Below are 14,041 nucleotides of genomic sequence, written 5' to 3' on the forward strand. Positions count from 1 at the left end.
TGGCGCTACACGGCAGGCTTACAACCACCGATTTTAAAATAACGGCTAGAAACGCAATCAATAACTCGAATATTAATAAACGCATTGATAACTCGGATATTAATAAACGCATTGATGACTCCACGGGGCACCAGGGAGCCGTGGCGTGAGGCGCCCTCAGCCGCCGCCCGCCGGAATGTCCGCGGCGGCCGGGCGGAGCGGGGCGGGGTGGGCCGGGCTGGGGGAGCCGCAGCCAATGGAGGCCGGCAGCGGCTGCGGGGGGAAGGGGGAGCCGGCGGCGTCAGAGCCGGGCGGGGGCTCGGTGGGGCTGCGGCGCTGCGGGGCGCGTTGGCGGCCGGGCCATGGAGGCGGCGGCCGCTGCTGCTGCCCCGTGGCCCTGGGCCCTGCTGTGCCTGGCGGCGGCACCGCTGCTCGCCCCCGGGGCGGCCGGTGAGTGGCGAGGCGCGGGGGGCGGGCGGGGAGGCGGCGCCGCGGGGACCCCGCTCGACAACATGGCGCAGGGGCGAGGCTGGCGGCGGGGCGGGCGCCGCGGGGTCGCCCCCGGGGTTGGGAGCACACGCATGTATAGTGGTGTATAAATCTATTTTAGTACATAGGTCGCGCTGGCCGTGCTGTCACGCGAGTGGAAAGTGTGAAAAATGTAATAGCGGAATGCTGAAAACCGCAATTGTCGAGGTGTTTGTGGGTGTATCCTATCGCTGCGCCATGGGTTTGATCGCCGCTTGTAGGGGAAAGGAAAGCTCTTCCTTGGTGGACCTGCTCGCATGGCTGAGGTAGCAGAGTTTATCAGAGAAGGAAGGGTATTCATGTGCACGGTAGTTGTACATTAATAAAATTTTGAATTTAAACCTGGAGATTTTTTAGTAAAAGTGGGGAAACTTGGAATGAGACAGAAAACGGCTGACTGAGAGAGAGAAGTTTTAAGATACTTCAGAAGAGATTAACTAGAGGCAGAAGGGCAGAGCTCAGGAATTGTGTTTGGAATGAATATGGCTCGTACCTTGAATTTCTGGCTTAAGGACGTTGCTTTTAGCCAGTTAAATTTGCTACTTATTTAAGATATCGTTGCTTGATTAGACAGCCAGCATGGCTTCACCGAGGGCGAATCATGCCGGGCCACTCTGGTGGCCTTCTGTGATGGAGTGACTGCATCAGTTGACAAGGGAACACCAACCAATGTCACCTGTCTGGACTTCTGTACGGCCTTTGACACAGTCCAACACGACATCCTGGTCTCCAGATTGGAGGGATATGGATTTGATGGGTAGACCGTTCAGTGGATAAGAAATGGGCTTGAAAGTTGCAGAGAGTGGTGCTCAATGGCTCTACGTCCAGATGGAGGCTGTCCTGGGACCTGTACAGCTTAGTATCTTTATCAACAACATAGACAGTGAGATGGAGGGCACTCCCTTCAGATTTGCAGATGACACCAAGCTGAGTGGTGCGGTTGATACAACAGAAGGAAGAGATGGCATCCAAAGGAACCTGGACAAGCTAGAAAAGTGGGCCCTTGTGAACCTAATGAGGTTGATCAGGTCTAAGCGCAAGGTGCTGCATCTGGGTTGGGGCAATGCCGAACAGGAGTACAGACTGGGTGAAGAGCTCATTGAGAGCAGCCCTGCAGAGAAGGACTTGGGGGTTCTGGAGGATCAAAAGCTCGACACGAGCCAGCAGTGCGTGCTTGCAGCCCTGAAGGCCAACTGCATCCTGGGCTGCATCAACGCAGGGGTGGCCAGCAGGGGAGGGAGGTGATTGTCCCCCTCTGCTCTGCCCTTGTGAGGCCCCACCTGGAGCACTGCGTCCAGGTCTGGGGGCCCCAGCACAAGAAGGATGTGGATCTGTTAGAGAGGGTCCAGGGGAGGGCCACAAAGATGACCAGAGGGCTGATGTACCTCCTCCATGAAGAAAGGCTGAGAAAGCTGGGGATGTTCAGCCTGAGGAAGACAAGACTGTGGACATTGCAGCTTTTCAATACTTAAAGGGGGATTATAAAAGAGGTGGAGAACATCTTTTTGCTCAGTCAGATAATGACAGGAAAAGGGGGAATGGCTTTAAACTAAGGGGGGAGATTTAGGTTAGAGGTTAGGAGGAAGTTCTTCACTCAGAGGGTAGTGAGGCACTGGCACAGGTTGCCTAGAGAAATTGTGGGTGCCCCATCCCTGGAAGTGTTCAAGACTGGGTTGGATGAGGCCCCAGGCAGCTTGGTCTGGTGGGAGGTGTCCCTGCCCATGGCAGGGGGGTTGGAACTGGATGATCTTTAAGGTCCCTTCCAACCCGTTCTATGTATACATGATTAGGGTTTGTATAAAAGGAATTAAATGATCATAAGGTTTAGTATACTAATATTTCATTGTGATGCTCTGTGGTGTAATTGATAAGACTTGAAACTCAGCAGTGGAAATGATCCAGAAGGACTAGCCTTAATGTCTGTTAATTCATAATGGGAGGGTTACCAGCCACTACAAGCTAATGGACAAAAGGTCAGAAAATACTAAATAATTGAATGTTGTCCAGGATACTCATGAACTCAAATTATAATGGCACGTACAGTTGAATATATTCATTGGCACCTAAGCCAATGTGAATTCTCTTCATAGATTTGAAACTGAATTCTTAGTTCTTTAATGTAGCATTTACTCTCAAGATGAATTTACGTGATGAAAATTTTTTGAGATGTATAGTGAAACAAGTCAACACGAACTGGATTGAGCAACCATTATTTCAGTTTTTAAGTACAGCTTTCATTAAAGTACATCTGGTTAGGTGTTCTGTGTTTTTTTTTTTAAATCAATTTGCTGGATATTTTTTTAATTATGAGCCTAACATATTTTCTCCATCACTTTCTTAATGTGCTTGCAATCCAGTTGTTGTATGTTTCTAACACCGAGACTTTGTAACAGGAACATGAAAGTGTAAATCAAAGCTTTTCACTTCAGTGAAACAGTAAGTGAAGTTTAAACATGGTAGAACCTGCTCATAAATGTCAACTTGGTAACAAAAATTTCTCATGGTTGTTTTTTTGTTTGTTTGCTTGGTTTGTTTTTGTTGGTTTGTTTGTTTTTTGAAAGAGAATTCCTCATATTATCTGTGGATCAGATACAGTGACCCGATAGGCCATCAGCTGGGTAATTCTGTTCAGAAGTGATTGTTAAGTGTTTCAAATCTTTTAAACGTCTTATTCCCTTCCCTACTTTTCCATAGGCTTGTCTTGCTGTTACCATGCAAAGGATAACCTAATGTGCCGTGATGTTTGTGAACAGGTAAGCTCATTTTAAAATTTATCTGAGTTAAAATCATGCTTTTAGACAATTACGTAGCAAGATTAGTATTTTAAGTAAATGATCATCTATGTGTGAATCATGAAATGTAACATTATTGTTATTTAAATGAGAACATTAATGTTTAATACTGTAGTCCTCTTCCTTTTTGTCATGTGTTCTTCAGCAGGTTCTGTTGAAGTTGAGGAGACAGATACAAATTTGAGGTCAGGTTTTTGTCAAGAATGGATAAGCATGTTATGAAATGAGGGGGGTGTAGGTACGAAATTTCTGGATCATGTGGGTTTCCAAGTTTTGGAGAACTGAAAATGAAGAACAAAATGTTGATACTGTTCTTTCTTTTTCCTTGTTTTTCAGCTAACTATCTAAGATATTCATTATGATATATGGCTTTGTGAATCCACAAAAATCTATTCGTACTCAGTTCGTATGGTAATAACAAAGCCATTTATGTTAAATCCAAGCTTGGGAAATATTTTTCCTCAACTTAATATCCAAAAGTATAAATATATGTTGTACAGCTTTGTGTGCATATGTGTATATATTTACATACACAGACATTTTATATAAATAAAGCATACATATACATAGGTTTTATATTAAAATTGTGCCCTTGCATTATAGCTGCCCCTCTTTCTCGATTGCATGTTTTGAGGCTATTCAAGCCCTGAACCTAATTATGGTTAAGATGCTATTTATTTGTGATTATGTTAACAAAACTTCTAGGTTACATTGCTCTTCTTCCTTCCTGATATATTTATAGAGTAAAACCATCTAGGCCAAACAAGGGGGTCTTGTGTCTCTTTGCATAAAATATACTCTCAAGTCCTGTAATTATTCTTGCAGCCCTTCCGGAATAAATTTATTTCCTTGAATACTGGTAAACAAAACTGTAGATTGTATCATAAGCAAAAGCCTATCACATGTTTAACACTCTTCTTACAGCTGTTTCCATTTGGCAGATTTAGCAGCTGCACTGAGAAAGCATTTGGAATAATCTGTCCAATTCTTTCTTTTGTTCCACTGACTTGAAGTTCCCAGTTTATCACATGAATTCCTGTTAGCTCTTCAAAGAAAGGCCTTGAGCTTTTCACTGTCAAATTTCATCCTAATTATGCTATAACACTTCTAATTAGTATGTAGGGTTTTCTTTGTGGTTGTTTGTTTGTTTGTTTTATTGTTTTCTGAGTTATTCTGATCTTGGCTTATCCGGATGATATCTGTCTATGCAGATGATCACCATGTTCAGAGTCTTTGTAGTGAGACGCTTATAACAAGTCTAAGGCAGGATCATCCCCTCGTTCCATAAAGAGGTGTCTTAGATCAGGTTGGTGGTATACTTACTGTGAACGACCTTTTGATATAGGCTAACAAACTAGCTGAAGGGGCGGTCTGCTATTTTCCTAATGTTTTTTGTGTTCTTTTAACTATTTTGTCTTTGTTGAATCCATCTTGGAATGTGTTATTTGGAACAGGTTGCCCAGAGAAGTTGCGGATGCCCCATCCCTGGAAGTGTTTAGGGACAGGTTGGATGGGACTTTGAGCAACCTGTTCTAGTGGGACGTGTCCCTGCCCACGTCTGGGACGTTGGAACTAGATGATCTTTAAGGTCCCTTCCAACCCAAACCATTCTGTGGTTTGATACTTACTTCCTTGTCTTAAACATAAAATTTGTGGGATGAAGGTTTATGTACATGGGGTGGTAACTCTGAAGGTAAAGAGTCGGCTGAGTGATTTGCCTTACTTCCATCCATCCAAAGCCCTTTTCTAAAATATTTTTATGGAGTTGTTGCATTTTGTGTGCCACTGCATGTACCGCCATGACATGATAATGTATTTAAAAAAAAAAAAAAAGCTTTCCTCTTGGACATGCTAGTTTGAGCCATAAAATACTGAAGTTGCTTGCCAGACAGGGTAGGGCAGGCCTGTATTCAGTATTTTTATTTTTAACTAATGCTTAGGAAATGCCAACAACTATAGGTGCAGTGACAGGAGTCTGGGAGTTAATACATTTCTTGCAGAGAGGTCCAGCTGGAGGTTCGGTTATAATGCTTGAGACTGCGTATTGGTTACGTCCAGCAGTGCAATCTCTGGTACTGCGTGGACCAAATACTCAGGACATGTTGGAGGCCTTGACACAGGTGGAACTCTTGAGGAGGAATGTGGCCATGCAAGCCTTGGACTACAGGGAAAGTCCGGTGGCTTGCTTTGAGTCTACAGCACATAAAACTGTCGAAGTCATGCTCTGGTCCGCTTCCTGAACTGTCAGGTGAAGGAGCTGAGGATAAAAGCATTGCCTCGAAGTGGACAAATGTGAGTGCAACAAGCTCTTCATAGAGACCCTGCAAGAGCAATAGCCTGAATCATGCATTGCATGGAAAGAAAGATGGCCAGAAAGTATGCTTATTGGATACTGAAAGTTCATGACTACTGATAGGAAGAAGTCGCAGGAGGTTTGTTTTAAGGGAAAAAACTTCCACACTTGTTTGGTCACTGGATGTTTGTTTGCATGGACACCAGTGATATTATTGAGAGAGGCCTCACATGGATAAAGGGCAACTACAGACACTTTCCTGCCTGCTAAGAAAAAAAGACTTGGGTAGGACTAAGGAATCCTGCTAAGTACTACTAGTTCAACTGCTCTGAGTGTCACAGCCTAAAAGGTTACCTTGCCTGTGGGCATGTAAGAGGTAATAGTGAGGTCACAGGATTCCATAATACACAAGGACATGGAGACTGCTTTATTTCCTAAATTTCATTACTTCGTTAGAGATTACTACAAATCACCAATAGCAAGTATCCTTATGATTAATAAAGCAAGTATATATCAAGTTATTACAAACTTGTTGCCAGAAAGCATGTGTTTTATATTCAGTAGTAGCAGTAATTGTTAGTAGTAGCAAATACATCTTAATATTAAAAGCTACTACAAACTTATCACTAGTAAAGTAGCAAATACACATATAAGTATGTATATATATGGTATATGCTGTTATGTATACTATTTTGTATTTTGTTACATGTACCAAGCATTTGTCAGATAAATCCCAAAAGTGGAGTCAATTGAAAATGGACATTCGGAAATGATCTGTGTCACTGAGTTTGGAGTCAGCCAGGTGTCTGCAGCAAATTTTTTTTATTAAAAATTCTTTAAAAATATAATTAAAAACTTAGTTTTAGTATCCCTTTGTTTGGTAATTATTTGATTCAGTCTGTTGGATGCTGTGTCAAGGAATGAGTGGGCCTGTCTTTATTTAATTAACTTTTTTTTTCCTAAGCTTATTTCTGGGAAGTTTCGTGATGATACAGTCCCTGGCAGCATTCATCTATGTACCAGTCCAGAGGTTTTATCTTCTTTCAGGCATGAAAGCAGTCCATCTCAGTCCTCAGGAAAACAAATAAATGTTTCAGGAGGCTGGCTTGGCTAAACAGTGAAGTCAAGACAGAGGTGCAATACAGAAAGGTAGTATACAAAATGTAGAAGTAATGTGGAAGCAGGGAAAGGTTATAAAGGAAGAACTGAGAAACTTTGCCGAGGCACGTAAGGGCTATATTAGGAAAGATAAAGCTCAGTTGGAATTGAGATTTGCAAAAGATACCAAGTGATAGAAAAAGTCCTACCTCCTATGGCAGTAGTTAAAGGCTGAACAAAGTAAAATGTGACTTATTGAATGCAGTTTATTTAGGGCAATTTAGTGTCAGCAAACACAGGTAAGGCAGAAGTACTGAATGTCGTCTTTTCTGAGTTTGTCAATAAGATCTCAGAGGCCCCTATGCATACAGAGGGGATTCAAGGTGGAGAACTGCCAGGATTGAGTAAGGGTTGAATCAGGAATTGCTTGAGGGAAAATTTGGCCCATACAAGTCCGTGGGACAATCTGGATTACATCTGAGAGTGTCATGAGAGTTGGCTGGTGTCACAGCAAGGTTGTATACGCTATATCATATTTGAAAGGTTGCAGAACAGGAGATGACCCTGGTGACTGGAGAAAGGCAAACAATGTGCCCATCTTCTCCACTGCCCTCACTCCAGAAGGAAAAAAAAAAATATGGAAGGAAAAAAAAGGAAAAAGAAAAAGCCAAAGGACTGTTTGCAATTCAGGAAACTAGTAATCATGAGATCATAATCATAAGATCATAGACAGAGTTCTCCTGAAACACATTTTTGGGCATGTGAAGGGTAAGTCATGCCTGTAAAACTTGCTTGCTATTGATAATAGCTGGATTTCTGGATGAGAGGAAAGAAGTGGATGTCATTTACAATGACTCAGGCTTTCAACACTTTCTCCCTCAGTATATTTCCATCCATTTTAGGATATGATGGCTTTGATGATGAAAAGATAGTTGAGTTAAAAAATTGTTTAGATGATTGGGCTTAGATGATAGAAGTTGAAATGGGTCATATTTTACCTGCAGGCCAATAAGAAGGCCAGTAAGACCAAAGGGGGTCTATGCTAGGACTTGTCCTATTTAACATCTTTATTAATGACCTGGAGGAAGCAACAGATTCACTCTTGTTGAGTTTTCAGGTGATACCAAACTGGGAAGAAGAACTAATAATCTCAAAGGCAGTACTACCTAATATCCAGAGTGACCTGGACTGATGGAAGGAATTGACCAGCAGGAACTATATGAAACTCAGCAAGGAAAAATGCTTGTGTTTCTTATCAACCAATCTCAGTAGCAGCTCCACCCTCCAGTGGAGTGGACAGTTCCCAGTTTAGGACTATCTGTGTACTTGCTGAGGATTCTTTCTGACACTGGGAAAGCTATTAAACAGTATTGGTGTAAATCCTGTTTTATTACCACATGAAAGTGGTATAAAGAGTTCACTTAGGTGTTGAACAGCAGACCGCCAATCTTTGAGACCTACTGTGCAAATAGTTTGCCACCCACCTTATAGTTCACCTGTCTCATCCATGTTTCACTCATTTGGCTCCAAAAATACTATGGGAGACCACGCAAAAGTCTTGTTAATGTCAGAATAAACAACATACATTGTTCTCCACTTTTTTTTTTTTTTTCCCCACTGAATCAATCTTTTTGTTATAGGAAGCTCTCAGGCTAAATTTGCACTTGGTGTGCCTGTGCTGACTATTCTCAGACACCTTCTTGTTCTTCAGGTGCTCCGACATGGCTTTCAGGAGAATTTGTTCCATAGTCGTCTTGAGAGGTGGGGATAGGCTGAGCAGTCTGTAATTCCCTGGATTGTCCTTGCTTTTCTAATGGATACACCGTTTGCCTTTTTTCAATAATTGTGAGCCTTGTCCAATCAACACGATTGTTCAAAAATGATAGCAGGCTGCTTTGCAACTATAGTGGCCAGCCTTTCAGTATCTTCAGTTGCACGCCATCCAGTTCCATGAACTTCTAGATGATCTATTTGCTTAAGTGATGCTTAACTTGATCTTGCTTAACTATTCATTCCTTCTGTTAATTTTACTTTTCATATTCTGTAACGATTTATTTTTTTTCCTGGAAGGAGTTTAATTGTCTGAGATCATATAATATTTAGCAGAAGATTAAGTAAATATATCATGTTTTGATACATGGGACATAAATTCTGTTTTTCACACTGCCTATTCAATAGAAACTTCTGGATTGAAGAGTTTGAGGACAAAATTCTCATTCACTTCCAAAAAATAAGTGTCATTCTTAAAATAAAAAATAAAAAAAAAAAAGTTCATTCATAAAAAGTGCAACATATTTGGAAGACTACAAATATATAAAAAAATCTTAACTTCGTTGTTTACATGTTAACTGTTAGCAGAAGTTGTCAACAAGTAGACTGTAGTGAAACTAAAAAGGAAGAAGTCAGTTGAATAAAGTGTTCAATATGTGGTTACATCTTTCTATGTCTTGTTTCTAACAGATATTATCTTCTAAGAGTGATTCCCGTTTGAAGCATTTACTGCAGCGAGCACCTGAGTATTGTCCAGAATCAATGGTAAGGCTTGGTAGTTTTAAATTAAAAACTAACAAAAGATTAATTTTATATTAACAAATTTTTGATTACACAAGCTAAATTTCAAATTAACTTGTAGAGTTATTTTCATTACTTTCCGAGTTTTGAGCTGGTATAGCCTGTATGTGTGTCTTCAGATGTTTTCTTCCTTGTTTTAAGGGCTAGAAATTTTCTTAAACTGCAGTTAGATCCTCAAGGTAGGATTTCTTTATAAAGTTTTCATATATTACACTACTTGGTGTTCATGTAAGCTGTGAAATCCAGTGAAAATCTGATTTATAGTGTGAAAATTTGAGCTGGGTGACTGTCACTTGGAAATTGATAGCAGTGGCTTAAATTGGATCATGTGTTCCAGCTCGTGTAGGAGACAAAGCTGGCAGGTGGACTAACTCATGGAATACCCTTATAGCTGCGCTGAATGGTTTATGGGTGTTTCTGACAAGCTGAAGTAATGCTTTTGTTGAATAAGGAAGATTACAGTTTCCTAGAAGTTCTCTAATATATTCCAAAAAAAGAAATAAAAAAGAAAGTAATTTGTTTCCTATATTGGTGATTTGAGGATTAGACGAATGCTGTCATTTATATTCTTAATACTGGAATTGTTTATTCTTAATTCTTCCCACTTAGTAATTTAAAATATTTCAAAATGTTTGTTTTTGTTTGGAAGTAACAAAAATTACAAGAAAGAAATAAGACCTTTCTAAAAAAGAATAGATGGATAGATTATTGACTCTGAGAAAAATCCATCTAGCATATACCCAACCCAAATGGGCAATGTGTAGTAGTAAATCTGCGCGTAGCATTTTGCAGGCTACTTTGCAAGAACGTTTGCTTATAGATCCTTTCCTCCCGTGTGTCAAAAGTATTTTTTTAAAGGCTTGTTTTCTGTGGATCATCAGCTGTAAGGTCTTGGTAAGTTATAGGCAGACAATGGTATGAGTAAAATCTGTGGCAGGAAGGCATAACGAAGTAGTGTATAGAATTTGTTTTGGTACTGTTTCTCTTTGTAGTTTATCCCCTGATAGGAAGAGTAGGATTTATCTATTCAACCGATTTTTTGGAGACAGCACTGGAGAGTATCTGAAAGGAGGAAAATAATTGATACAATTTTTTTGAACTCACAATAATCATCTCTATAACTGGCGAGTTTGCTGTTAAGTGTGTTATCTTAATATTGCTGCACTGATATTTTTTAACATTTTAAAAAACATCCAGATGTAAAATAGTTAACTATTGCATTAAGTTAACAGTTTGCTGTTTTTAGATTCCACCCCACTCTTTTAAAAGGTGTTGTAGTGACAATCCACAGAAGAGTGGATAGGTTATGAATTTAATCGGCCTATTTTATAGAGCATTGACGTTGTTCTTTCAGTTAATACGATAGAAGGGGTTTTGCCTGGTATGAAGTAGTGCACTGATTGCCAGAACAAGAGAAGACCATCTTCTCATGAAATAAAGGAAATCAATTGAACCAACAGAGTGTAACTAGTAGAAGTGGCAGATCTTTACCTTTTTCTTTTGAGGTGACTTTGACTCTACTCTTAGGTGGGAAGCTCCCACAAATACAGAAGAGGACAGTTCTAGATGATTAGGTACAGATTAATTTTAACTTTAGAAAGTCAGTAATTCCTGTGGTGACAGTCATTGCATGACAACAGAGACAACTTGCTGTTTGTGTGGTTGAGTTGAATTTTTCCTTTTGTCTTGAAAGACATGTTTAATGTTATTTCATTTAAAGCCCCTTAAGACCTGTCACTTGCCTTCTTAGACCAAATAATTTTCCTCTAATTCCATCTAATTAAGGTTCTCCAAGTGCTTGCTCAAATAAGTTGAATTCAGTTAGATTGTACTGAAATACATGTAATCCTTGAAGAGTTGCTTGTACTCATGTCTTTTTTAACTGCGATATTAACAATCATGTTGTAAGACTCCAGTTATAGGACACTTACCATCTAACATAGCTTTTAGTTCTTTCAGCTTTCTAACACAGCACACCCACTGTAACATGTAGTTGTTTCCGACATCGGAACTAAAATTCTTACCTTAGATTGAATCCTTCCTCTGCTGCCTAAACCTCCATCTTCCAGGACATCTGTAAATTTATTGGAGAGATAACAGAACTACCTGTGGCAGACCAGCATCTGACCTGAGAGTTCTTTATACTAACCCCACTGTAAAAAAAAAAAAATAATAATAATAATTCCCCATAGTCATTATTTTGGCTGAGTAGTCTTTTGGTAATACCAGTAATGAGGGAGATGGCACAAGAACTCTTCACCATCTGTTTTTTTCTGCCTTCTCCCCACCCCACCAAAAAAAAAAAAAAAAAATATATATATATATATATATATGTATATTTACATAATTCTTATGCTTGATACCATCAGCCACTTAGGTCATTTAGCAGGACAAGAAATGTTTTGGGATGAGGAGAAACCTAGCAGATCCAACTTTCCCTGAAGCTGCCTATCTCTGGGGAACCTTAGAACTTCTTTGTTTTATTTTGCGTACGGCTTGATTTTGTTTTTTAAAATAAATGGTGGAAAAGAGTGATAGGGTAACAAGCTTCTCAACATGTCTTGGTCCAAGATAAATCTTTCCCTTTGTCTAAACAGTTGCTTCTTGGTTCTATAAATACTGGAATACTGGTGGAAAAAGTTGACTACCTAGCATAGGTGAGGTAAGCACAGTATGGTCTACACCTACAAAGATGCTCCTATTGATTAGATGTTCTGAACATGGCAGTCTTCTTGTCAAAGTAAATGATATATAGGCTGGAAGAACTCTTGAAACTGAAAATACTATTTTTTTTGTCTGTTAGAAACTCTTCTATTTTGTAGACTTACTTTTGCTTATTTGCATTTCACTTTTCAGGGAGAAGTGTGGGGTTGTATAAATTCTTCATTGCCAGGTAAGAAATACAAGTTTACCACTGGATTGTGTTGTTTTTTAACCAAATGTGTGTTTCAGTGTCTACCACCTGCACCCATAGATGTTATGACAATTTAACTTTCATTATGTTTCCATTATAAACTGTATTTTGGTTCTAGTTTCTTTAATCTACGCTGGATTACCTCTGTATCTTTTTCTTCTAACACTTCTTTTCTTTTCCTAGTTAGAAAACATTGAATATGTTTTGTATGATTAAATGTGTGTGTTTCTGTGATGCATCCAAGAAATATCAGAATTCCTTTCCTTTAAAGGCTTTCTATTATTTTTAGTTTCAATATACCTTAACCTGACTTACAATATCATGGATTGTTACAACTTTTTTTCTACATGATACTGCAGCTAGAATGAGTAATAGGGAGAAAAATTGAGAACTAGATAAACATAATTTAAGAAATGTGGAGGCAAAGAACAAGAACCAGAATGCTTGGTGCAGACAGATTTATAAGGTTAAAGCATAAGTTTTGAGACAGGACTGTTATGTTAAAAGGAGAGACCAAAACCAGATGAACTTGGTCTTAACTAGTATTCTTGTATCATGTGTGATCTCTAGAAGACTGAGTGAGATCAGCATGCTATGGGTTGAAGTGGCAGTGAGTAAAGAGGAGAATGTAACAATTTTACATCTACTCAGTTTTCTGCCAGCTGGAAGTTGGGTCCCTTCCAGCTCAGGATATTCTCTGATTCTGTGCTTCTATAAAACCTATTCTTCCCTGAAGCTTAATAGCCACATACAAATGAGTAGTAATGGATTTACTGTAACTGAGCAATGCACATTTTGATTTGAAATTTATGTTTGTGTAAGCAAGCAAAAAAACATTGGGAGTCTTTGTTAATGATCCACTCCCAAATTGACTTTCTGGGCTTTCTGAGTTAGTGTGAGGCCTCTCAGTGTCTTTGTGGTGGGATTTTATTATCTTCTGATTTATGAAAGAAAGCTACTTCAATGGTGATGTAAATCTTTTTATAACATCTTCATAGGCAAACTGTTGAGGCATGTACTAGGTAAGTGGACAGTGGAGGTAGATTGAAAACTGGCTGAACTGCTGGGCTCAAAGATTTGTGATCAGTGGCACAAAGTCCAGTTGGAGGCCAGTACCCTTGGGGTCAGTGTTGGTTCTAGTCCTGTTATTAACGTTACTGCTAATGGTGGGACAGAATGCACCCTCCATGTGTTTACAGATGATACAAAACTGGGAGGAGTGGTTGATGAGCCAGATATTTGTGCTGCCATTCAGGGCGATGTTGACAAACCAGAGAAAGCTGGCAAACAGGAACATCATGGGGAAAAAAAATGTGAAGTCCTGCAGCTGGGGAAGACCCCCATGCTCCACAGCATGCTGGGAGCTGAGCAGCTAGAAAGCAGCTTTGTAGAAAAGTGCCTGGGGATCGTGGTGGACAACAAGTAGAACATGCACCAGTGATCTGTTCTTGTAGCAAAGAAGACCAACAGCACCTGGGTTGCATTAGGAAGAGTGTTGCAAGCAGATCAAAGAAGGTGATTTCTTGTCCCCTTTTCAGTATTGATGAGACCACATTGGGAGCTCTGTGTCCACTTCTGGGCATCTTCATACAAGAAAGACAGGAATATACTGGAATAAGTCAATTAAAAAGCTCCTTCAAGGTGTCTGTATAAGATGATTAAAGGACTGGAACATTACTGGGATTGGAACATGGTATGAGGACAGGCTGAGAGCTGGGATTGTTTATCCTTGTTGAGAAGAGTAAGTTGAGGGCAGATCCTATCAATATGTAAAATTACTTGATCTAGGGTGTAAAGAAGATGGAAATCTACTCATCTCGCTGTTATCAGGATTCTCAGTGACAGGACAAGGGTCAGTGAACATAG

At 39.9% G+C, this 14,041-nt stretch overlaps 1 protein-coding gene across 2 annotated transcripts in view; it reads left to right on the forward strand.

Moving 5' to 3' along the window:
- Positions 1-336: 336 nt before the first annotated feature.
- Positions 337-14,041, forward strand: part of RECK (reversion inducing cysteine rich protein with kazal motifs) — a 56,071-nt gene continuing 42,366 nt past the window's right edge. For both annotated transcript variants that reach the window (XM_032181595.1, XM_032181594.1), the window contains exons 1-4: positions 337-429; positions 3,202-3,260; positions 9,151-9,225; positions 12,118-12,154. In XM_032181595.1, coding sequence (XP_032037486.1) covers positions 342-429; positions 3,202-3,260; positions 9,151-9,225; positions 12,118-12,154 — 259 coding nt within the window. In that variant the 5' untranslated portion in view covers positions 337-341. The remainder of the gene's footprint in view (positions 430-3,201; positions 3,261-9,150; positions 9,226-12,117; positions 12,155-14,041) is intronic.

The sequence above is a fragment of the Aythya fuligula genome, chromosome 2, assembly GCF_009819795.1.
Source record: "Aythya fuligula isolate bAytFul2 chromosome 2, bAytFul2.pri, whole genome shotgun sequence".
Classification (NCBI taxonomy): domain Eukaryota; kingdom Metazoa; phylum Chordata; class Aves; order Anseriformes; family Anatidae; genus Aythya; species Aythya fuligula.